The 26346-nt window shown below is 41.4% G+C and overlaps 1 protein-coding gene across 1 annotated transcript in view; it reads right to left on the reverse strand.

The window, feature by feature from the left end:
• The window catches only part of DDX11 (DEAD/H-box helicase 11), a 1280855-nt gene that overhangs the window by 368633 nt on the left and 885876 nt on the right, over positions 1–26346 (reverse strand). The window contains exon 20 of the mRNA XM_044087617.1: positions 4577–4680. Within this exon, the coding sequence (XP_043943552.1) occupies positions 4577–4680 (104 nt within the window). The remainder of the gene's footprint in view (positions 1–4576; positions 4681–26346) is intronic.

Here is a 26346-nt window from a genome sequence, read left to right on the forward strand (position 1 = left end):
ATACGTGATTTTTTTTCTGATACACTGAATGTGTCTGTGGTCTTCTGTTAGGATATATGTATACATTTGTGTGTGTGTGTGTGTGTGTGTGTGTGTGTGTGTGTGTGTGTGTGTGTGTGTGTGTGTGTGTGTGTGTGTGTGTATGTGTATTTGTGTGCATGCGCATGAGCATGCGAGTGTGTGCATCTGTACACACACATACACACACAAACAAAAAAAAACCCAAATGTTATACACATTGCCTAACAATCCAGAACAGCACCATCGATCAGCCATTCAATTCATGCAGTAAAAAAAAGGAAAACACTAAGGCATGTCCTGCATTCTTTTATATCTCATCTCCCTCTAGCTGCCATGACTTAAGGCTGCATCAATGAAGCCCTAGTGGTATGTGAATGCTGAAAAACATCAAACTGGGAAACTGATATCCAACTATCGCTATTTCTCAATTCATATAATGAATGTCTGCCACAGTGATCATTATAAAGAATCATCTGAGTGATCAGCAAAATAAACATTATGTACATTAATTTATTCACCCCTCACCAACCAAGCGACTTAAGCAGTTCACCCTACTATTCAGGCATGACCAAAGGGCAATTTCAGGTGTACTCTCCAGTCCAGCTGGTGAATCTGAGTATCCTGAGGCAATGTTACAACTGCCTCATGTACACAGACAACTGTCTCCTCCTACCACAAAACACTAACATATGCGAGAGATGCAATTATACAGCCAAATGGAAGGCTAAGCTGTCTCCACCCAAGACTGGAACAGACAGTCAAGAGGAAAAGGTTAACACTTGTACCACACCTCCAGCCACACATAGACCTACTAAACAAGCACTGGCAAAAAATACACATAAATACACAAAATTATACTCGGAGGCTCTAAATAAAAACCTGCAAAAGCATCAGAGACCTCCAAAGCAGACACTCAAACAACATGCACCTCCCGCCACAAACCAGACAACACATAAAACACAAAATCAGTGTGCTGCACAATCACAGCCCTTAAGGCGAAATAACATACCTAAAACACTAGTAATAGGTGACTCTATAGTCAGGCACACTGATGTCCCACTCACTAGGCTGGACAAGCGGAAAGCTACTGTTAGCTGCCTGTCGGGAGCCAGAATCCGCCACATAACACAAGCACTCAGGTCACTCCAGAACAAGTACAAATATGACTGTGTCATTGTTCATGTTGGTGTGAATGACCTGAGACGTACCTCCCTGGACTACATGAAAAGAGACATAAAAGAGCTCTCTGATCATGTAAGTCCAGGCTGGTATGACCCTGACCCTGAGTAGCATCCTGCCCTCACCAAGAATGATACCTCAGTATAAAGAAAAAATGATCAATTTCAACAATTGGCTAAACTTCTGGTGTCATTCAAAGGGGATCCAGTGTCAGCCTGGGATGACATGCTCGACAAGCTGCGTTGCTTCGCAAGAGATGGCTTGCACCTGTCACCCCTAGGCTTTCGAATACTGGCCAAGGCTCTTGCTGACTCCATAGTGCCTTTTTTAGGCAAGGCTCAAAAGTCAAACCCACCTCCGTAAACAGCACAATTAACAAAAAACTGAGGGTTATGCTACTCAACGCCAGGAGTTTAAATCTCAAAATGCACATGCTTGAAGCACTCCTCAGTATGGAGAACGTCGACATCTGTGCAGTAACTGAAACTTGGTTCATGGCTGCAGAGAGCACCCCAGCACTACCGGGCTACAACTCGTACCACACGTTTCGGCCACAGAACACAGACTAAAACACAAAAGGAGGGGGTGTATCCATATTCATCAAGGATACCTACACCTCCATGTTAGTGGCGCAGCATGATACCTCCGAGATCATCCATGTGCAACTAACATCGGGCAAATCTGCAATGCAAATTGTGGCCTGCTACAGATCACCCTCCATGACCCAGGACCACCACTCCACCTTTCTGGAGACACTGGAAAACATGAAGGTCTTACCGAACACCCTGATATTGGGCGATTTCAATTACCCTACCATTAACTGGGAAAACTACTCGAGCACAAACTCCCAGGCCCAGCGCTTCCTGGAATTCATCAACTCAAGCGCCCTGGATCAGCTGGTAAACTCCCCTACCAGAGGTGAAAACATATTGGACCTGGTCATCACAAACATGGGCGACAGGTGTTCCACACCGGAGGTCAACCGGTCACTGGTTAGATCAGACCATAAACTAATTACTCTGGATGTCCACACCCCACCAACACCCCCAACTAAGGAAACCACAGTAAAAAACTTTTCTAAAGCAAACTTCACCTTACTTAAGACAGAGGTGGTAGGATTCACAGCCCCCATGCTAAATAACGCTGCCAAAGATGCAGAAACCTTTACAAATGCACTCTATGAGTACCTACAAGGATGCATGGATCGTGCCATCCCTAGTAAAACCAAGACTCACTCCTCTAAAAAAAGGAAATCAGTCTGGTGGACCCCTGCCATAAACAGGCTATACAACAGAAGGAGGAAACTAGTTGAGAAAAAAAGCAAACCTCAAGCAGGAAAGACATCCCTGATCAGTATCAGTAAGAAACCAAGGTCCCCCATAAAATCATCCAAGGCTAACTTCGAAAGAAAAATAGCCAAGGATTCAAAAGATAACCACAAAGCCTTCTTTAGCTATGTTAAGAATCTAAGTGGCAACTCGCAGCTATGCACTGAACTAGTGCAAAATAGCACAAAACATACTGAACCTACTGATACTGCCAACATCCTGGCAGATAGATTCCGTGCAAACTTCAGCCCCCTCTCACCCCCAAAAGGGCCCACAACAATACCGGAAAGGTGTAGTGTCCCAGAAATCACAGATGCACAGGTGTAAATAGCCCTTTCAAAAGCCAAAAACACAGCATCAATGGGGCCAGATGGTGTCCCAGGCTGCATCTTGCACGAACTACAGAACAAACTAAACCCCCACCTAAACACGCTGTTCATTCTCAGCCTCTCCACAGGCTATGTGCCCATAGAATGGCGCACAGCAATGGTTATTCCAGTCCACAAAGGAGGGGCCACAACTGACCCTGGTAACTATCGCCCCATAAGCCCTGACTAGCCTGGTCTGCAAGGCTATGGAGCACATCATCATGGAGCTCATTAACAAAGACATTGGAAACCTCCAAACACTTGACCCAACCCAGTTCGGCTTTGTTAAGGGCAGATCATGCCTACTAAACCTGGTTGACTTCTTTGAGACAGTCACCAAGCCCATAGACGAGGGAAAGGTTGTTTACACAGCCTACCTTGACCTCGCCAAGGCTTTCGACATTACAGAAAAACTCACCAGCCTGAACATAAACCCCTATGTCACGAGATGGGCTGCCAACTGGCTTACAGACAGAACTCACATAGTAAGAATAGCGGGCTCTAGATCCGACTCTAAATCAGTCACAAGTGGTGTCCCGCAAGGCTCTGTCCTGGGACACCTACTGTTTGGCATATACTTTTCAGAAGTACAGGCAAACACAGGAGGATTATGGCTATCCAAGTTCCCGATGACTGCAAATTGGAAGCCATAATTGGCTTTCTGGCTGACATGGACATCCTCCAAAAGGGCCTTACTGAGATGGACACCTGGTGTCAAAGTCATGGCCTCAAGCTAAATGCCAAAAAATGCATAGTCATCCCGTTTGGGAAAAACAAAACACCCACTAATTACCACATAGGTGGCAGCCCCCTTAAAACAGAAGAGGTAATAAGAGATCTGGGGACCCAGGTAGACAGTAATCTCTCCTTTGACAATCATATTGCCAAAGTAGTTAGGAAATCCTTCTATGTGGCCCATCTAATTACTAAAGGGTTCGCATCTAGAAATAAAGAGGTTATAGTGCCCCTCTACTCGTCACTCATCAGACCCATCATAGAGTACAATGCCCCATTTGGGATGTACCTCACAAGACACTTCCAACATCTGGACAGACCACAAAAGTACCTCACCAAGAGGATTACTGGCCTCAAACACATGTCCTATGCAGCCCGACTGAAAAAACTCCGGATGTACTCAGTCGCATATCGCTTACTCAGAGGTGAGCTCTGCCTGACTTACAAAGCCATGTCCAACTCAGAATTGATGGACATGCTCCACCTAAAAAAATCCAAGTCACTGAGAGCCACGCGCTCTAGTGAGCTGAACCTCGCCACAACAATAAATTGAATATGCTGGAGGGATAGATTCCTGTCACAGAGACTCCCCATGCTTTGGAACAAAATTCCAAACTACATTAGGCAGAGGCCCTCACTAACACTATTCAAGAGAAACCTTGACGAGTGGATGGGTAACAGAAAATACACCCCTGGGATCACTTCACTGGCTCTGCTTGACATGGGATCAGTTAATTAATCAATGGGGTGGCGAAAGCCGATACACTTTGGCTAGGCTTATAAATGCCCACGGGCAGATAGCCTAGTACCTACCTACCTATGAATTAAATGGCATTTTCTCTCCCCCATAATAGAAATTTGAAACTAACAATGTTACTAAAATATATTCTAATTTCTAGATATTATGTATTTGCAAAAGTAAAAAACACATATTCAAGCAGTTACCATCTGTGGAAGGTCTCTGTTCTGATACGTAAACTCCAACTGTTGCCCAGAAGGCCCACTGCACAGGATGATTGGAAGAATGTTATCTGGGGGAATCACATGACCTAAACATAACAAGAAAGGCACAATTTAAAAACTGCAAACCCAAGAAAAATAATCTTCACCCTGGATGTGCACATTAAATAATATAATTGTGAAAATACTCCAACAGCATCAAATCAGAGTCTGACCTAGTACATGGGGAGCAACAGATTTTAACTTATTCATACCTCTGGTGCTGTGGAATGCCAACTGCTATATCAACAGTGCTTAATCACTGTCTTGGTGAAACAAAGTAAATGGCATGTCAAAACAGTAAAACATACAGAATAAATACAGATGTAAAACAATTCACTGGTTTTGTATCTCCATTCAACTACCTTTCCACATTTATTACCCTAAACTGTGTGGTGTTTTCAGTCATGCTACTAAATTCAAAACAGCATTAGCTGTTTAACACTTCAGCACCATACAGCATTTCCACCACAGCACTAAGCTTTCAGAAGTCTGGGATATCATTATTGATATATTGTGAGTTTTCACAAATGCACTGATGACACATGAGACAGAGTTAATGAAATACATTAGTGTACAAAGGTTTAATTAATATCTGATCCTCAAGAAAGTATCCTGTATTATTAGAAGATGTATAGTTCTAGCAAACAGTTCTAGCAAAAGTTATTACACCACTGGCAGTCCGGCAAAGGTCAACATTAGGGGGTTTTGTATTGGGTGACTCAGCAGTACCTACTTTCAGAGAAGATCCAGGATGAGCTTCACAGTAAAATTACTGGAACTAGACATAACCAGAGTGAAACGATGAAATAAACAGGTCATCATAAGTGCAACACATTATACATAGTAAACTACTTTTGATACCAGATCTTGGTTTGAGTCTTTACCATATACTCTTCTGAAAGAGAGTGCAATTCATGAATTCAAAGTTGTCTCTTAGTGAAAGCACCATTCTATTTAATGGTCACAAAACGTTGTCTAATGGAAAAATTCTTATAAAATGTAGAACAAACACTCCCCCTTACTTTCCTGACTGAAACAAACAGCAGAGGGAAGGTAAGAAAGGGTTTACTATTTAAAGGTAACAATGCAATGGAAGGGGGGGGGTTGAAGGGAGGACACAAACCCTTTTGATTTTTATCTAGATAACACAGTTGTATAAGTCGAACTTATCATAACAGTAGATCTTCAAATGATGACTGCTGCTGTAGCCTTAGCTATAAAGGTAATTTCCTACCAAGGATATAATGGACGACCAGTTTCCAAAGCTTCAGGTCTCCTTCCTTGCTCCCAAACTATCAAGCAGCTCAAGCTGAGATAACTACACAAGTTTGGGCCCAAAGTCCTTCCAAGCTTTCCTGCCAGCAGAGACAGGGAGACTGAGTCCTGAAAGCACAATGCTAGGAACAATAAATAAATAAACAAACAAACAAATACCTACACCCTGGAATAAAAAAAAAAAAAAACCCCAACAAAAACGAGGAGGATGGAGTGGCTACTGTAGCAGTTATCACTTGAACATCTAACGTTATGGCAAGTTCAGCTTACACAAATATACTGTTTTTTCATACTGCTCATTGCTGCAGTAGCCTTAATTATATGGGTAGATAATCACTGCCAACTATATTTGAGAGATGGATGGAAAAGGGTTCAGGAGGCCCTGGAGGATGGTCCTAGCAAAGCTTGATCTGGACCTACAGAAGGAATCAAGTTTATAGTGCTTTTTAAAAGTATGTACAGAGGATCAAGTAGCAGCTTCTAGAATCCAACCATTTTCAAAAAGCCATAGCTAAGGCCCTGGTACAGTGGGACTTGACCCTGTCTGGAATAGATTTAGGGTGAGGATAACAAAAGGTAATAGACTTAGACAACCATTTGGGAATAGTCTGTTTTGACACATGTTGTCCCTTCTTACCTTCTCAGGAAATTAGCAATTGATCTGATGATCTGAAAGATTTAGGTCTATCAAGATAGTACCCACATTGCCTGTGGACATCCAAGGTATGGATCATCCTTTCTCCCTCATTTTTAGCTTCATGAAAAAACTGTACCAGCACTTCAAAAGACCAATAATACAATGAATAAGTGCCAGAGAACATTGTAACTCGGTCCAAGCAGTTTATTCCACAAACTTTTAAAATCACATAAATTGTTACAACAACAGTTCAGTATGTCCACAATTGATTTGATTCACTATTTAAAGGTTTTAATTAATTAATGAGACTTGTCTGATGAAGTCCTATGTATACTGAACTGTTGTTGTAAGAGCGTTAATACAAGTTATCGTTTGCTTTAACAATTTATGTGATTTTAAAAGTTTGTGGAATAAACTGCTTGGACCGAGTTACAACGTTCTCTGGCACTTATTCATTGTATTCATGAAAAAAATGGGGAGATGGATAGTTTGGCTTAAAGTAAATTCAGATAGCACTTTAGGCATAAAATGATTAGTTCTCAAAGAAACCTGTCTCTGTGGAAAAGGAGATAGGGTTGACTCAACCTAAAGAATTTGCAACTCAGATGCACTTCTTGTAGAGTTCAGCACAATCAGTAAAACTATTTTCCATGTTAAGAAAGTCAAGCCAGCCAGATTAGTTGGTTTAAATGGAGCAAGTGTTAGTTTCTCTAACACAAAATTAAGATCCAAAGAGGGGTCACTGATTATCTCAGATCTTATACAAAACCTCTTTCAAGAACATTTTGACATGACACTGCATTGAAAGAGGAGAATCCATGGGCAAACATGCTGAAATAGCAGATAATTGAAATTTGATAGAATAAGAAAGGCCGTAAGATAGTAACTCACACAAATATTGTAAAACCAGAGAACAACTAGCCCAAAATGGTGCTGGTTATTTTGCTGGCATCAAGTACAAAGCCCTTTCCCATTTGTTAATATATTATTTTCTAGCAGCAGACTTTCTTGTTTCCATTAGTACCTGCTGCATGTCCACAGAAAACAGGTCCCTAAAAGGAATTAAGACCCTATCATCCAGGCAGCCAACTGAAAATGACCGATGTCAGGGTGTATCAAACACCTCTGGTCTTGTACGAGTAGATCCATTCTGTGAAGAAGCTTCTGGTAATTGCCACTGACTATTTCCAAGGTTGCCTGGGCCAGACAGGAGTCACCACAATGGTCTTGGGGGATTCCTTCTGAATATTTATAAAGTACTCTGGATATTAGAGGAAATATTACAGGAAAGGATGGAAAGGCATACAGGAACACTCTTGTCCAAAGAAAAGGTCTCCGCCTTTCCAGGCCTTATTGCATGAAGTCCTGGAACAGAATTTTGCGAGTTGATTGTTCAGAGAGGAGGCAAACAGGTCTACTTGAGGAATACTCCACAGAGAGATCAAATCTTAAAAGATCCCCTGATCTAGTTTTCATTCGTGAAGGTCTGCACTGGTCCTGCTCAGCTTGTCTACCACCCAGTTTTGCTCTGACAGAATGTAGGATGCCTGTAGAGTAATATGCTGTAAGGCTATACCCCAAGCTAACAATGGGATACGACCTGGTTCACCCTTGCTTGTTAATATACCACATGACTGTGGTACTGTCTGAAACCACTGTGTAGAGGTCCCAAGGACCAAGGATGGTTCACAGAGTTGAGTGCCTTGATCAGGACAAGCATCTCCTTGATATTTATCTGCTTGTATATGTCATTTGTGTCCTACATGCCTTGTACTTTTATCCCTCCAGAAATTGCTCCTTAAGCAAAGTCTGAAGCATCTGTTGTGACTGTTTTGGAGCAGGGAGGGAGAAGAGGAGACTGGGATTGTAAGGATATCCTTTGTCTCCACCAAAATACATCTTTTCTGACAAGCCCCAGCACTGGGATTGGGAAATATAAAGGGTGTTTATGCTAGGACCAAAGGGATTTCAGATGCCACCGTATCTTCCTCATGTGGAGTCTTGCAAGGAGTATCACAAGAATCATAGATGCCATGAGACTCAAAATCCTGAGGAATTCCTTAGCGGTGACCAAACTCTGAGATGAAAACCTTAGAAATAGAGCTAGGTAAAGATGTATTTTTTCCTGTGGAAGAAAAGCTCTTTGAACTCATGTCTAGTTGACCTCTCATCAACACAATCCTGTGTGGGAGTCAAAAAATACTTTTGAATATTATATTGGAATCCCAGTTTGTGCAACAAGTATCCCACCCAAGAGCGAGAGATTCCCAACAACATGAAAAGGACTCTGCAAATATAAGAAAGTTGTCTAAATATGGAAGAATGTGGTTCCTGTGTAACCTGCAATGAGCTATAATTGGAGCTAGATATTTATGAACAAACTTGGTGCAGCGGATAGTCCAAAGGGTAAGGCAGAGAAAGTCTGGATGAATAGAGATGCGATAAGCATCTTTTTAAGTCTAGTGATATCAGGAAACTTGAAAGAGGAAGAAGAAGTAGTAGGTTGTGAAGTGATAATATTGTGAATTAGGTTTAGAAAAGAAAGATCCACAGCTGGTCTCCCAAGTATTTTCTTTGGTACTAGAAACATTCTTGAATAAAACCCCTTGTCCACCTGGAAAGGAGGAACTGGTTCTATTACTCACTGGGACAGCTTGTGATGAGGAAGAGGAGGAAACAATAAGAATTTAATCGGCAGGATGAAGAATAATCCCCTGAAAGTGAGGCATTTCCTCCCACTGCCTTCTGTAACCTTGATGAATGATTTTCAGAACCCATTTGTCTGGAAAAATCTGTTGTTAAAGAAAAAAGGGGCCGGGTGGGAGGGTATCACAAGGCCTCTTGCACAGTCATTCAGACTTGTTGGACTGTGCCTGGTTTTAGGAGGTTTGAGACTTCTTTTTGTAAACCCCTCACCATTTCCTCTTAAATATCTGTTTACCTGAATTCTGTTGAGGTTGTTTATTCTGCTTTTTTGCCAAAATTGGATGAGAAGAAAGAAACCCTCATGGACAATTTGGAAAAGGAGGGCTGAAAAATCTTAGAAGATGCCCTGCATCAACTTGCCCCTTTCATCACACTTTTTGATCACCTCTACAGCACAGGGCCCAAACAATAAATTTCTATCCAAGGCAGGATTTAAAATCTAATTTTTTGCACCTGGGATGTTCTGAGAATGCAGCCAAACAAACCCCTTTAAAACAGTATCAGTGGTCATAGCCCTGGAAGAAGCATCAATAGAGCCATAGACATACACTGCAAACAATGAGTAGTCCCTGTGCAATTCAAGAAACTAAGTAATTTAAAGCAGATTTCTCTTCACAAGAAGAAACCCTGGCTTTTAAATAACTTTCCTGAAGAAAGCAATAAAAATTAACACAATTTAAGAAAATGGAAGTTTTTTTCCCCCTCCAAAGGGAACTTATCTGCCAAGCAAAAAAAGGGACAAGCTGAAAGTTGATCTTCAAAAGCCTCAGAGGAGCGTACTCTTCAGCAGCAGTAAAGTCTCGTCCCCAAACTTGTCTTTTAGTCAGCTCAGCTTGACCTGCCTGACAGTTTGGGTGTATGGACAGTGCCCTGAAGCTTTGGAAGCTGGCCAGCCATTATATCCTTGGCAGTATATTCCCCATATAGCTAAGGCTACTGTAGTAGTGATCAATACGAAGAACATCTGGAGTAACAGTAGGCAGCTATATTCAAAGCTCTCTCTCTTTCTCTCTTTTGGACTGAGAATAAGAAAGGACTTTATCTACGCACACCTACACAGCAGGACATCCTCAAATGCAAGTGGCAAGTGATTAGGATGAACGTCCATTCAGGACTGCCCATCAAATCCTGGCTAAACCTCAGAGATTAGTCATACTATAATGTCTAATGAAGCCTTGGGTACAAGCTCATGCTGCAGCAGCATCAGTTCTTTGGGGAAAATAAAGCCATGAAGTTGGCAACAGAAGCAGCAAATCTCAAATTTAATGGGCTTTAATCAGCTTTGTAAATGGTTTACTTGCTAGGGGGTTAGCAATGCAACTTGTCAAGCAAGCCATAGTTGGCTTTATGACAAGATTACTCCCCTTTAATCTCTGCAAAATAAACAGAGCTGCTTCAATTTCCAGAATCCAGTGCTTATATTAATATAACAGCTCATGGAGTCTAACAGGAGGATATAAATGAATCAGGCCCAGAGAAAGTTCTTAAAACAAACAGCTGAGTCTAGCCTTACTCCTGATGAGTTCACAAAAGGTTTAAATTTCCAAAATATGAACCTTACTCGAACAGTACAATAAACACTGACAATGATAAAAGCATAGAATCAATCATAGAAATTGGGTGGGCATAAAAATCAAATTAACAGTAATCCATAAAGAAAAATATTTTCATAATCTGGCATATGCAGTCCTAGAAAAAGGCTTCCTAAAAGTAAGAGTTATCTGCAAGACAGCCTCCAAACCTCCAAATGTAACATTCTGAGTGTTCCAGAACATGCTTCTGCACCATAATGGGGTTTGGCAAGGAGAATGAAGTCTGTGCAAACAAATGCCAACCAGTCCTTCAAAGCAGCTGAAGGGCTACCAGAGACAGATACTGGAAAATGGGGAAACAGTCTGTCTCTGTTGTTGCAGAAGGGCATTCTGCTGCGGTATTAGATTGTGATTAAACCTATACATGCTTCCTTTGCAAAAATGTATTAAGTTTCTTATATATTCAGTTCAGAAACAGCAACTGCAAAGATACAAGCAGTCCCACAGATTACTAATAAGGTGGTACCAGCAGGGAGACTTGGGAGTATGCTACCTTTAAGACAGACAGAGCACTAAATACTGCTTCAACCTCCTAATTATACAGTCCTGCCATTTTGTAGTTCCACATTTAGGCCTTACTTCTTAATCTGAACAATCATAACAATGGAAGGGCTCTGTTTGACTTTATAAGTTTCTAACGGACAACCATGACAAAGTAAAGGGAAAAAGGAGAAGGGGCCACAGTGATCAAATGCCTATTTAATGCAAATAAGGTGAGGTGGGGGGTAGTCCATAAAACAGATTTTTGTTTGTTTGTTTAATTATCTAGGGTAGTGGCTTGACCCAGAGAGGTCCCATATCATCCATAGCCTGTGTCTACAAAACTACAGATATAAAATATTATGCAATACAACTGGCAAAGTATTTTTTTTTTGTTTTGTTTCATGAAATCAGCATTTTTTCTAAAATTTGTGACAATGAATTGTTAGATATGAAATGTAACATACACTACTGCTGGCATATCATTTTCTGGATGTACTTCTAAACAAAGTACACAAGTCTTGAATGGCTAACAATTGATTCTGAAAGGCAAAACACTGAAAAAAAAACTAAACATTCTTTTTTTTCAGGGGGACATGGCCTCTGCACCTCTCTCACCCCCCTGCTACTTACACATACCAGCTCCGTGATTGCACTACAGTGGGGAAAGGGCAAATTCCCCAATCCCTACTGTGAACAGTCTTGCATGGACTTAACACCAGCAGAAGTAATCAAATGAGTTTCGATCACTTCTGCCACTGTTAAACACATTTGAGATGATGAATGTTCGATTACATGGAGTGTTTCCCATTCCTAAATTTGATACAACTATCTGTGCAACAAACTTCACATACAACTGTTAAATGGACTTCATGATTCACCACAATCTAACAGTTTACATTCCAGGCTATACAGTATTCATAGCTCAATACACCTGGTGGTTGATCTTGATCCAATAGCACATTTTTTTATTTTCCTAATAAGAACCATTTCTATCTCTATAATGCAACAGCAGCATCCACCTCTGGTGGAACTGCAACATCTTAATGTCAACCTCCAAGTTCCATGTCCATTTTTCATTTCTTGACTCGTACCTACAAGCTCTAGCCTTTTAGCTACCTTTAGAATCAAGCTAAATACAATTTGATAAGGCATGTAAATTACCCAATCTTATCCAGGAAGAAAATTTCTTTTCCCAAAAGGTTAAACTGAGTCATGAACACCTTCTTTATTGTGTTGTGTTTCTAACTGAGTAAATCCTCTCAAATGTTTCTTCCCCCCCTCTTAATCCAAGAATCTCCAACAAGTATTAACTAGTATAAACATTTTCTGTAGTCTGTATGGCATACAGAAATACACATGGAAGCATTTCTTCACAAATGTCCTACAAGTTCATACTTCAATGGTATACGAGGGGCCATGCAAATCTCACTCAATTGTTCTACTTCATACCGGTTACCAAATTCTTTTCTCAGCATCTCTTAAGTTTCTATGACTTTTCCATCTTTCTTTCTTTATGTGTGTTAAACAAGTTGCTTATCAATCTTTTCACATTAGCAACACATATCCTGGGTACTGTCAAGAACTCTGCCACTCTGATGGCTATTATTCGTTCCCTTTTTTGCTAAAATTTAAGTTAGTTCAGCTTTGACATCAAAAGACCTTAAACAGTCATTAGTCTGGAGATCAAAATTTTCTTTGCATCCTCCAATGAAATCCTATAATTCCTATCTCTCAGTTGTTTCTAGATCCTTGGCTCTTTACTCTTTCCCCTCTCTATTTTATGATATCTTGTTCTCACTGACAATTCCAATCAGCAATATTTCTTGCTTTCAACCTTTTAATTTTCATTAGATACATCATGTTGTTACCAAACTTGCCTCACAGTGCCCACAGGGTAAGACTTCCTTTTTATCTGGGCATCCTTGTTTGTGTTAGTAACATGTCTTTCCATGTAACTCTGCAGTTTTCCAATAGTGTTAAATATATCAATCTCAGCACGTCAGCAGTGTAGCGTTATAATTATCCTGTTACTCTGCAACACTTAGGCCCCTGTAACCGCAAACCCATCCCGAGTTTTCCCACGTTACTTTTACATAATTATCTTCCCATATAAATTCTACCAGTTTCTCCTTCTTCTGTATTATTTTTCACTCTTTATCCACAGGGGTGTGTAGTAAAGCTTGCCCTTTGTATACTGCCATGGGTACCAGACACTATTGAACAGCTTGTACTTCGTGGTCTAAGTCCATCACCATTAATTTAAATTTACTAACCTTCAAGAGTGCTGGCTTTCACCTCTTCCCACAACTTGTTAAATCCCATGTGTGTGAGGTTTCTGGTCCCTTTGGTTACCTAGCTAGATGAAACTTTTGTAGCTCCATCTTACGATTTTTTTTGGTGTGATGAAGAAATTACAAAAATCTGTCTTAGAAAACAAGCATTCCTGGGCTGCATGGGAAAAACCCTAAGTCTATCCTTGCAGTAAAGATGGAGGTATAGGTTTCAGAGTTGTCTGACTGTTACAGAGACTTAAGACTGCTGTATTTAACTCAACATTATGTCTATAAGGCATACTGGAAATATGGCTTTGAAACCAGTAGATCTGACAATATCATTGGGGTAAGGACAAAAACAAAATTTATCTGGGAAGAACAGATGATAGAGCCAGAAAATATTTACTGAAGAAAGGGGTGAAATGGCATCAGGAAACTCTCCCACTAGGAATATCACCAAGTAATAGGGCAAACAATATTACTCCAATAATATAAAAGAAAAATGGAGAGACAAGATTTTGGGCACAGTTAAAACAGGAGATAAAAGAATCACTTAGGAAGAGACAGTGGCTAAGTTTAATCTACAAGCAAATGAAAGGATGTGGTTTCTAGGCATATAAGCAGAATAACAGCAATAATTGAAACAATAGCTTAAAGATCAGCTCCTACTCAATTTTTATTGAGCCCTGGATAAACTTGGAGTAAAGAGACTAATAAGAACAGGCTGTAACTATATCAAAGAACAAAAAGGGGCATCACCTGAAAAAACTGAAAAGAGACTGGGAAAATGAACTAGGATTAAATCCAGTATGACAAGAGAATGGGAAAAGACTTGTTCAGCTCTAGGATCTGTAACTAAATATATTAGGTTCTTGATTTTTGCAAGGATATGCCTTCACGGATACGTTTATACACAAAACACACCAAAGAAACTGGTCCTCCAGGTCAATGGAAGCTGTTGTAGATGTTTGCTGAGAGAAAGAGGGAATGGTAACATATTGTTGGGGACTGTTCTAAATGGGAAAATTTTAAACAGGCACTGCAAAATACATTTAATTAATGGTTAGACAAAATTTAACCAAAGTCTCTAAAATACTTTTCTAGATAAAATTTAACCAAAAGTCTCTTTTCTTGAAGTGATGATGGGAAACAGAAATCCATAAACATAATAAAGTGATGTTGACGCTGACATTAATAGTAACTAAAATGCATTAAATGTAGATGGAAATCCAGCAATGAACCTACATAACCAGGATGTTTTAGGATTATTGGAGGAGATATCAAATAGAAGACAACATCATATAGTGAAAATTGTGTTAAAAAAGTACTTAAATAATGGATGCCATGGTTGCATTACAAAAAAAGAATCAGGCAGTGAAACTTGGCATAAAATGTGAGGGAGCCACTGGGTGAATTAGTGTTTTATGCTTACAAGTCGTAATAACTTCAGATTTCTACATAAAGCATGTTATGCTGAAATGGGTTTAGATGAACAGATAAAACAACTTAATATTGAGTGTTTGCACTGGATAAAAGAGACAACGTATTCACATGTATATTCTTGAATGCTTAATAATGCTGGTGCTGATGATTAGAACTGCAAGTAAACTAACTGTGTTGGTTAAAAAATATCAAGCACTTTATTAAGCACTGGTAAAGAGCTAAAGACATTATATTGTAGGGTCATAGGCAAGTATTTGGCTTGTTGCCATTACAGGCCATTTTCAGTCTTGTCAGTTTTATTTTTGGTGCTTGAATTAACCTGGCACATTTGGTGTTAAACTGACTTTACCCATCCCATGGTTGATAACTATATATATTAACCCCAGTGAGAATAACTGGGATCATACTGTAGATAATTTGAAGGAACCCATGCATAGGATAAATCATTTAGGACCTACCTCTGTCAATTAGCAGATAGGGGGGCAGTCCTGGGATCAATTCTGTTTCCCCACTCACAGACTCAAACTGCGCTTGAAGATGTATTTTATGTGGATGGAGATCCTGTTTCAGGTCAATGGTATCCTCTACAAGATATACCTCTCCCTCCAAATCATTCTCTACATATTGCAGAACAGGTTTATATCCCTAAACCAAGTATTACCGATGCCATTTCACTTGCTGATGTGCAGCAAATCCATCACTATTGGGTTGGAGGATGCCCTGTATGCCAGACACAGGTCACCTCTAAGCAATCTGTAGGATACAAACTATAGTGACATGGCTTTGAGTCAGTCTATGCTGGACATATTGATTAGACCTTATATCCTTTTAGTGAAGTATCTCTGTGGGTTTTCCAATTGTTGCAGGTGTCTGGACTGATACATAACAAAGGGGGCATTATACTCAATGACTGGGATAATGAGGTCTTAGTAATGGGGGACAATGACATCTGTAGAGCTAGTTGCAATCCCTTTGTTTATTAGCTGTACAATATAGAAGGACTTTCTTATAACAAAGACACACTTTTGTCAAACGTTAGGCCACTTTCCACATAACTTCCAAAATCCCAAACTACTGGGTCATCTCTTAGGGCCATACTGTTCACATAGTAATTTCCGGTGAAACATGACACCACAAAGAATGCAATAATGCATTTTCTGGCATTTAGTTATATGTCTATGATTTTTGCAAAGTTATTCTTGTTAACTAGGTCAATTCTCTATCAAATTAAAAGCAAACTAGTTTACTAATCTGCTTCAACATTTTTACTTTTATACAGATTCACTAACTCAGGTTACTTCAAACTGAGCAATACTGTCTGCACTAGAGGCACGTTTTATCTGCTGATTGCATCTTAAAGGAGAATTTCTTTTGTTTCCATTTCCCTTTAACTAGAACAAGAAAACCAGAAGTGACCAGAACTGTTAGAATTATTAGGAGAATCCAGAATAGAAGTTAATAAGATAACACTGCAAATATTAGTAGATAATTGTAAACAACTAGTGAAAAAAGGAGGGAGAGCAAGGTGCTCTTCAGACAAGTGATGCGAGAACAGCAGCAAGAGATATGTATAACCCCAAGACACGCCATGAAACTGAGACAGGTCCTATTTTTTGCACTGAACTGTGTTTATACATAGTACGATATACTCCAAGCAGACTTAGTAAAATGATTGATTTGTAGGATGCTAACTGTTGGAGATGTGAAACTGAGGATTTAGGCACTTGGCAGTATATTTTTGGGACTGTGAGAAATTGTAGACTTGAAGAACAATTCAGAAACTTGTTAAAAAAATGGGGGGGGGGGGCAAGGGCTAAAGTTAAATAAGAAGCTAATGCTGCTAAAGTGGGACCCAGAGCTGAGGATACTAGTTCACACTAAGGCTCTATTTACATTACTTATGATTGTGGCCAAAAAAATCTAGGAAGTAGAAATGAGGGAGAGTCCGACAGTTATAGAAATACTAGAGATAATAGAGGATATTAGGAAAAAAGAGCAGAGGGGGTAATAGATAAAAGTCCAGGAAAATGCACATAAAGATGCGAGATCTGGGTGAAGTATCTTTTCGGAAAAAATGGATCTAGTGGAGAAAAAAATACAAAGTTACAAGAGGAGAACTGGGCTACCATGGCAAAGGTTGGGAAGCAGGGCACAAAAAAGGAGGAAACTTATCAGTTTACTGTGAAATGAGGGGGGTGAATAACATGAACAATGTCTGTGATGTACTGGAGTCAGCTATGCCATGAAGTGATGAATAGGCAAAGTAACAGAAATGTTTTTGAAAAAAATAATGCATGGTTTGAAGTTTAATGAATAAAAATGCTGGATGTTAAAAAAATAATATATGAACAGTTTATCTTAAAAAATAGTACAAAACTAGTGGTGAGCACTAAATAACTAAATGAAGTCAACGTGTAATCTACATTCAATTAAGCTCCTTGAATAAGAAGGTGTGGGCTGGTGACATGCTGAGGATTTCCCTCTGGTAGCCAAGTGGATAATGATCTATTCATGCCAGCTGTGATAAGCTGTTTTCCATCTATATCTATCTTCTGACCACATTGCAGCAGTCTGTGCTCATCTGAGGGTCCAGTCTGAGAACTCCTGCGTGGTGCAGTCTAAGTCAATAACATCTTACTAGAAATGTGGTAGGCATGCAAGTTTTTGACCTGCAACGTTAGGTGGCAGAATGAAATGCACTTGTAGCACTGCTACATACTGTGCACAGATCCTAAACAGTAGATACATGTTGGTGTATGTCTTTGCTCATGATCTGGCAGCCACATAAACACTGACATACCCTGACTGTTTTGGGCACTGAATGTGTGATCTTTTACATGACAAATGTCAAACATGAAATCAATGGCAGAAAGGAAATAGGAGACAGGGGTCTTAGGTGTACATTCCTAAACCAGAAATGATGTCACAGTGTTCACCTGCTGAAGATTAAAAAAAAAAAATAGCAAAACTGAAGGCAGCAGAAGTGAATACCTGAGTTGGACACCCTCTGAGTGGGTCTCCCAACATTAGCGCTACAATTAACCTCAGCGTCCATCAGAATGGTGGAAAGTACAGTCATGTAAGATCTTACTGTAATGGTAGATGTCCTTCTCTTCACTGTTGCAGTATTCTTTACAATAGGAATCCCCCTACCACAGGTGGCCTCTCGTCTGGCCACTACACCAAAGCCTTTAGGTTGCTTTAAGGTACAGCACATGTCACACGTATGCTCCCTGCGTAAAGTGTAGGACATAAAGGTGACGTCCAGGCGTACCATCCTCAGAAAGTACAGTTGTGTACACATACCATAAATGTAGATGTTCGAGTGTCTTCACTGTTGCAGTCATGACTGTAGGATTCTCCCCTGCCGGCAGGCAGCCCTCGGTCGGCCAGAATCCCAAAGTCTGGGTCCGGGATCGGCTGTTCAACCATGCTCCCTGACGTCAGAGCACCAGGAGTATAAAGCTGACAGCCGACGCCATCTTCTCCAGTTTTTCTTGCCCCAGATGTCAGGAGTCTCAAAATGAAAAAGGTCCCATAACCCTTGCAAATACACCTCAGAAGAATGGTGAAAACAGGAAATACATAAAAGTAAAAATAAGAGGGGACAGGAGGGAGGGAAACCCAGACTGCAACAGTGAAGATACTCGAACATCTACATTTATGGTAGGTGTACACAACTGTACTATGTTCATCGTGATTCACTGTTGCAGTCATGACTGTAGGGTAGAATCCCAAAGCTGAAAGAAAGGGAGGTGGTCATAAAGAGGAAGGGGCGGCTAAAAGGCCCTGCAAGACTGCAGAGGCAAAGCCTGCCCTGGACTTAGAGTAGAGAGGTAGATTGTAGTGCTTAGAAAAAGTATGCACTAAACTCCAAGTTGCAGCTTCCAAAATGTCCTTGGTAGGAACTCCCCTGAGGAAGGCCGCAGAAGTGGCAGCAGCTCTGGTGGAATGAGTCCGTATACTCCCTGGGATTTGCTTTCCATGGTGAGAATAACAAAATCTGATTCCATGAGCAATCCATTTAGAAATGGTCTGCTTTGAAATGGCTTTACCTTGGGAACTTGAAGCATAAGAAACAGACAATTGTTCTGATTTTCTGATGTCCTTGGTTCTGTTCAGGTAAAAACGTAGTTGTCTGTGTACATCCAAGGAATGTAAGATCTTTTCCCCTTTATTTTGAGGAGAGGGGAAAAAGGGTGGCAAGTGGATAGTTTGATTTAAAGCCACTTTGAAAACCACCTTAGGCATGAAGGTAGGATTTGTCCTCAGAGATACCCTGTCTTGATGAAAAATAATATAAGGTTCCACAGCCATAAGAGCTTGTAACTCTGAAACTCTCCTGGCAGAGGTTAGGGCTAACAGGATAGCTGTCTTCCAAGATAAAAACTTGATGTCAGAAGAGGCAGCAGGCTCAAAAGGAGGCAAGGTTAGTTTTTCCAAAACATAGTTGAGATCCCAAGCAGGAATGGGAAGAGATCTAGGAGGTTTTAAGTTCTTAGCTCCTCTGAGAAACTGTCTCATGAGCTGGTGGGAAAAGATGGGAGGCTCCATATTATAATGAGCAGAAATAGCAGAGGCATGTATCTTAATGGAAGAAAAAGAGAGACCCTTATGTAAGAGATCTGTCAAGTAAAGTAAAATTAAAGTAATGTTAGGAAGAAGAGGATCAGAATCCTGAGCCTGCATCCAGGAACAACATATTTTCCATTTTCCTGCATAAGATTTTCTAGTGCTAGGACATCTGGCTTCTAAAATGACATCCATAACCTGCTTGGGCAGTAAAGAAGAAATCAAAGGCCCTGGATTAACCAGGCCGCCAGGCTGAGAGTTCTGACATGAGAGTGTAGAACCTGACCCTGATGCTGGGACAGAAGTTTCGGAGATGGAGGTAAAACCCAAGGGGGCTCCAGACATAGGTTTTTTAGAGTTGGATACCAAAACTGCCGAGGCCAATTTGGAGCCAGAAAGATTATCATCTTGGGCTTGTCCTGTTTTATTTTCAATAAAACCCGTGGAAGAAGAGGAAGTGGCAGAAAGGCATATCCCGAGAGGTTCCTCCAACTGAATGATAGGGCATCCACTTACCAAGCTTCTCTGTGGAAAGTCCTGGTGCAAAAAATCTGTAGTTATTGATTGAGATGGGATGCAAAGAGGTCTATGTGAGGACATCCCCAGACTGCTGTTATCATCCTGAATATTTTGGTGTCCAGCATCCACTCGTGTGGATCTGAAAGGTTTCTGCTCAGACTGTCTGCCAGGAGGTTTTGTTTCCCTGGTAGAAACTGAGCTTGAAGATCCAGATTGCAAGCTAGAGCTGTGTTCCATAGATCCTTGGCTAGTCTGCATAGGGGGTAGGAATGAGATCCCCCTTGCTTGTTTATGTACCACATAACTGTGGTGCTGTCTGTCCGTATTAGTAACTGTCCTGGTTGTAAAAGGTTCATGAAGTCCAATAAAGCTTTCTGAACGGCTAACATTTCCTTTAAGTTGATATGCAAGTGCTTCTGATCCTTTGTCCAAAGGTCCTGCAGACAATTGCCCTGAAAATGGGCTCCCCAAGCATAATCCGAGGCGTCCGTGGTTAGAATCTGAGTGGCAGGAGGCAGACAAAAGGGTTTCCCTTTGTTTAGTGCACAAGCCCTGGACCACCAAAGAAATTCCTTTTGAAGGCAAGGAAGGACGGAGATCAGTATGTCTAAACTGTGGCAATGCTGAGACCATACACTTTTTAGGTACCACTGTATTTTCCTCATGTAGTCTTGCATATGGTACGAGAAGGATGCAGGAGGCCATGTAACCCAAAGCCTGCAGGAATTTCCTTGCAGATAGTTGAGTTAGAGTTGCCAAGGTTTTGAAAGTTGAAGCCAGCTGTAATTGTTTTTCGGATGTCAGAAATGCCATCTGGGTTGTAGAGTTTAGAAGTGCACCCAGAAAAGTTATCTGTTGTGATGGTGTCAAATTTGACTTTTTTATGTTTACAGAGAATCCCAGAAACTTGAGGAGGTTCTGTACAAATTCTAGATGCTGGAGTAAGACATCCTTGCTGTCTGCCTGAATTAGACAATCGTCCAGATAAGGGTAAATTTGAATTCCCTTGAGTCTGCAGTAAGCTACTACTGGAGCCAGGCATTTGGTGAAGACCCTGGGCGCAGTAGACAATCCAAAGGGCAGCGCAGAGAATTGAAAGTGCCTCGATCCGGCCATGAACCTGAGGTATTTTCTGCAATCCTGCCTGATGGGAATGTGTAAATATGCCTCCTTTAAATCCAAAGTTACCATCCATGCATCTTTGGACAGCATTGGAAGTAGCTGCTGTAGAGTAAGTATCTTGAATTTTGGAATCTCTAGAAAGGTGTTCAAGACCGACAGATCCAGAATGGGTCTCCATGAGTTTTGCTTCCTTGGGACTAGAAAGAGCCTTGAGTAAAAACCTTTTCCCATCTCTGAAAGAGGAACCAGTTCTATGGCATTCATAGCCAAAAGAGCTTACACCTGGTTTAAGGCCTCCGTCCATTGATGTTTTGGAAGGTCTGGCCATCCGCTTGGCCTTGGCAAAGTATGAAAATGGAATTTGTAACCTCTTAAAATCACATCCAAAACCCATTTGTCTTGGGTTATTTGAGTCCAATTTTGATAAAAAAGAGAGAGTTTTCCTCCGAGAGGGGCTTCCAGGCAAGACGTTCCTGTAGCCCAACAGAGGGAGTCATTGAGTTTGTTTCCTTTGAGATTGTGACCTGTCCTCTCCCCCCCTAGGGGTGGAAGCAGTCCACTGTCTTGGTCTATAAGCAGCTTGTGTTTGAGGCCTCCCTCTGGAGCGTCTATATCTACCCCTCTGAGGCCTGTCTGAAGAGGGAAAGGACCAATTTTTTTGAAGGCCAATTCCTGCTAAATTTAGGTGGCTGTACTTGTAAGAAATCTTTAACTGTTTGAATGGATTTCACCTTAGCCTCCATCTTTTTAATCACCTCTTCAGCTTTAGATCCAAACAAAACATTATGCTGAACAGAAGCATCCAATAATTTAGCCTTTACTTGTTCAGGTAAATTTTGTTCCTTTAGCAATGCATGTCTTCTAATGACTGTGCCAGAGGCCGCAGCCCTACAAGAAGCCTCCAAGGCATCAAATCCACAGTGTAAACCATGCTTCCCAACCTGTTCAGTGGCATGCAATAAGTCATGTAATTCCTTATCATCTGCACAGGCAGAAATGGAAGTAAATTTTTGTTTTAAGACAGACAAGAGAAATTGCTGGTATTTAAGCATATGAAACTGACAGTTTAAAGCCCTAATGGACAAAGTAGCAGAAGTGTACACCTTTTTGCCCCATCTTTCTAAGGATCGAGAATCCTTTTCAGTAGGAATGGGATTTTTGGCAGACGCGGCCTTAACTCCCTTAGGACCCTGAGAAATGGTTTCAGGGTCAGCAGTAGGGTTCTTGTATAAAAACTGATGGGAATCAGGAACCCTGTAATATCTATCAGGCTTAACAGGAGCAGGAGGAAAAGAATCAGGGGTTAAGTTAACCTCCGAAAAGGCATCATCCACAATATCCAAAACAGGAGGAATAGCCAGGGGTCTATGTTGGGGAAGAAGAAGAAAATCCCTCAGTCTTTTCTTGGATTCCAAATACTCCTGTCCCTCCCAGTGGAAATGTTCCCTCATTTCATGCAAAGTTTCCCCAAAAGAGAAATCCTCAGGAGGAGAAGCTGAAGGAATGGATTCTTCAGCATCAGAATCCTCATAAGGAGGGAAAGAATATTCCTGATCAGAAGAAGAAACAGAGGAAACAGAAGCCTGATCAGAGGAATCATAATAAACATCCTGCCTTGGCCTTTTGTCTGGAGGGGGATGTGAACCCCTAATCATAGTAAGTAAATCCTCCGCCATCTTGAGTAACTGTTTCTGTGACTTGGGAGCCGGTTCAGAAGAGGCCTGTGTTGAAGTCTTTGATTTAGAAGGAGTCTTTGCCTTTGTCTTTGGCTTTGCCTTTACTAGAAGCTGAGTAGGCCTGAAAACCCCTTCGGAAGCCGGTACCTGCACAGCGGCTCCAGACCCATCCGAAGGAGCATTGTCCGAAGGTCCTGCAACAGAGATATTTAAAGGCCTGGTTGGCTCCTCATGAGAGTCTGTTTTGGCCGTCGGTTCTGAAATGGCCGACGACAGGGGCTGCAAAAGCGCCTCACTGACGGCCGAACCTGAAGCTGGCTCCGCATGTGCGCTATCATCAGATTTGGACCTCGGAGGCCTGTCTTTATCCTTGCGACGTTTGTGAACTCCGGAAGCCGGAACCGTATCCAACGACATTTTGTAGTTAAAGCGCCTACCGAAGTAATGAAAAGCAAAATCGTACCTTCGCTTAATTGTACGTTGATTGAATCTAGCACAAAACCGACAACTAGCTATGTCGTGGTCAGGGCCTAAGCAAGGAATACAGTAAGAATGAAAATCCTTATGAGGTATTTGCTTCCCACATGAAATACAATTATTAACTTTTTCTGACATCGGAGTGGAGCAAGAAAAAAGTTTCCCCAATAGGGTACTTAGCTTTGAGTGGAGAAGAAAGTCTTCGGACCGAAGTATATAGAAAAAAATTTGTCAGGAGTCAACCGACCGGCACTTGCGAACTGCTATCACCGCACGGCAAGAAAAACTGGAGAAGATGGCGTTGGCTGTCAGCTTTATACTCCTGGCGCTCTGACGTCAGGGAGCATGGTTGAACAGCCGACGCCGGACCCAGACTTTGGGATTCTGGCTGACCGAGGGCTGCCTGCCGGCAGGGGAGAACCCTACAGTCATGACTGCAACAGTGAAACACGATGAACATCTGACAGCCGTAGTAGGAATGCCAGTCCAAGGAAAATGAGGTAATCAGTACATCCTGAAGAGAAAAGAACCAGGGGGAAGGAGGGAAGGAGTGAATTCTGCAACACTGAAGAGAAGGACCTCTACCGTTATGGTAAGACCTTACACAAATGTACTATGTCCTTCTGTTTCACTGTTGCAGTATTCTTTACAATAGGAATCCCCCTACCAAAGGTGGCCTCTCGTCTGGCCACTACACCAAAGCCTTTAGGTTGCTTTAAGGTACCGCACATGTCACACATATGCTTCCTGCGTAAAGTGTAGGACATAAAGGTGACGTCCAGGCGTACCATGCTCAGAATTGACAGCTGCAGTAGGAATGCCAGTCCAAGGAAAATGAGGTAATCAGTACATCCTGAAGAGAAAAGAACCAGGGGGAAGGAGGGAGGGAGTGAATACTGCAACACTGAAGAGAAGGACCTCTACTGTTATGGTAAGATCTTACACAACTGTACTATGTCCTTCTGTTTCACTGTTGCAGTATTCCTTACAATAGGGAGAGTGCAGAAGCTCAGGAAGAAGAGAGAAAGGAGGATGGTCAACAGAGGTCTCCAGGAATGCATGGGAATGGCCCTAGCAAACCAGCTACAGCTCTGGAAATCACTACCAACTTATAGTGCTTGGTAAATGTTTGCATAGAAGACCAGGTAGTTGCCTCAAGAATAGAGTTAGTATCTAAACCCTTGAAAAAAGCACCAGAAGAAGACACAGCTCTAGCAGAATGAGTCTTAAAAGAAGAAGAAAGGCTCTTGCCATCGAAGGTATATCAAAAAGAAATGGCTTTAGAAATCCAAGAAGAAATGGTTTGCTTGGAAACAGCCAAACCTAAGGATCTGGGATGAAAGGAAACACAGAGCTGATCAGATTTATGAAAAGTCTTACTAGACTTATCCAAATAAAATCTGAGTTGTCTATGCACATCCAATGTGTGTAGCACCTTCTCAGTAGCAGATTGTGGAGAAGGGAATAAAGTGGGCAAATGAATAGACTGATTAACAGACAACTTACTCACCACCTTGAGCATAAAAGAAGGATTAATACGAAAGGAACCTTATCTCTATGGAAAACTAAAAAAGCAGGACAAGCCATAAGGGCTTGAAGCTCGGACACCCATCTGGCAGAAGTACAGGATAACAAAAGTACAGTCTTCCAAGCACAATGCTGTAAGGAAGCTGAAGTGCAGGCTAAAAAGGAGCCTGGAAAAAATTTCTAAACCAAAATTAAGATCCCAGGGAGGAGGGGCAGGCTTCCAGGGAAGTCTAGTATGAAATGTGCCTTTAAGAAACTGTTTAGCCTCAAATTTAGAAACTAAAGGAGGTGATAAAGGCAGACAAGCAGAGATTGCTCATAAGTGGGTTTAACAGAAGAACAAGTCAAACCAACATTGGGAAATGCACGCAGATAAGATGGAACCAAAGAACCATCCACAAAAAGTGGATCCAAGTTACGAGAAAGACACCAAACAGAAAAACCTCTACCATTTGGATGAGTAGGATTTCCTAGTTGTGGGCTTCCTGGCCTAGTGCAGGATCCTATGCACTTACTCAGAAAAATGTTGTCTGTATGGAATCAAAAATCTATCACCCACAGTGTCATTTGAAGAGTGGACAGGTGAGGATGGATAAGAGATCCCTTGTCTTGTGAGAGTAGGTTCACCCTGTGAAGTAACTTGTGATGATTGCCCTTGGTTAAATGCAGAAGAGGGAACCTGTGCTATCGGGGCGAAAAAGGAGTCATCAGCAAGTTTTGGGAGCATCCTGTTGTAGTTTGAACAGGACTTTTGGAATAAGGGGAAGGGGAGAAAAGGCATAAAGAAACATCCCCTTCTAAAAAAAAGAGAGGGAGTTCACCTTCCAGACCAGAAGACCTGGGGCTCTGGCACAACATAGAAAAACAGAGACAGTTGTCTGGTCAGAAGGGAGGCAAACAGATCTACTCGAGGAGTACCCCACTGGGGGACAATGTCCAGAAACACATACTTGTGAAGCAGTGACTCGTGTGATTGTGTTATGGACCTGCTCAGAGAGTCTGCCATAATGTTCTGACTTGAGGGAATATAAACTGCCTGAAGAGTCACACAGTACTGGATAGCAAGATCCTACATTAGAAGAGCCAACAGCAAAGTATGTAAGATCTCATCCCCCCTTGCTTGTTGATGCACAACATCCCTGTGATATTGACTGTGAACACATTTAGAGGTCCTGGGGAGAATAGAGGGTGAAAAGCTTGAAGATCCAGCAGAAGAGTTCTCAACTCCTTTACTTTGATGTAGTCTTTCCTTTGTTGAGGCAACCAAGAATCATGCACCTTTAGACAGCTGAAGGATGCTCCCGATCCCATGTCTGAAGCATCTGTGAACAGTTCTTGAGAGGGAAGAGGTTGAAAAGAGATGGATGCCTGGATTGAGAGTCAACTGCTGAATTCAGCACTGAAATTCCAG

The sequence above is a fragment of the Protopterus annectens genome, chromosome 11.part0 (assembly GCF_019279795.1).
Source record: "Protopterus annectens isolate FY-2018-M chromosome 11.part0, PAN1.0, whole genome shotgun sequence".
In the NCBI taxonomy this organism is placed as follows: Eukaryota; Metazoa; Chordata; order Ceratodontiformes; family Protopteridae; genus Protopterus; species Protopterus annectens.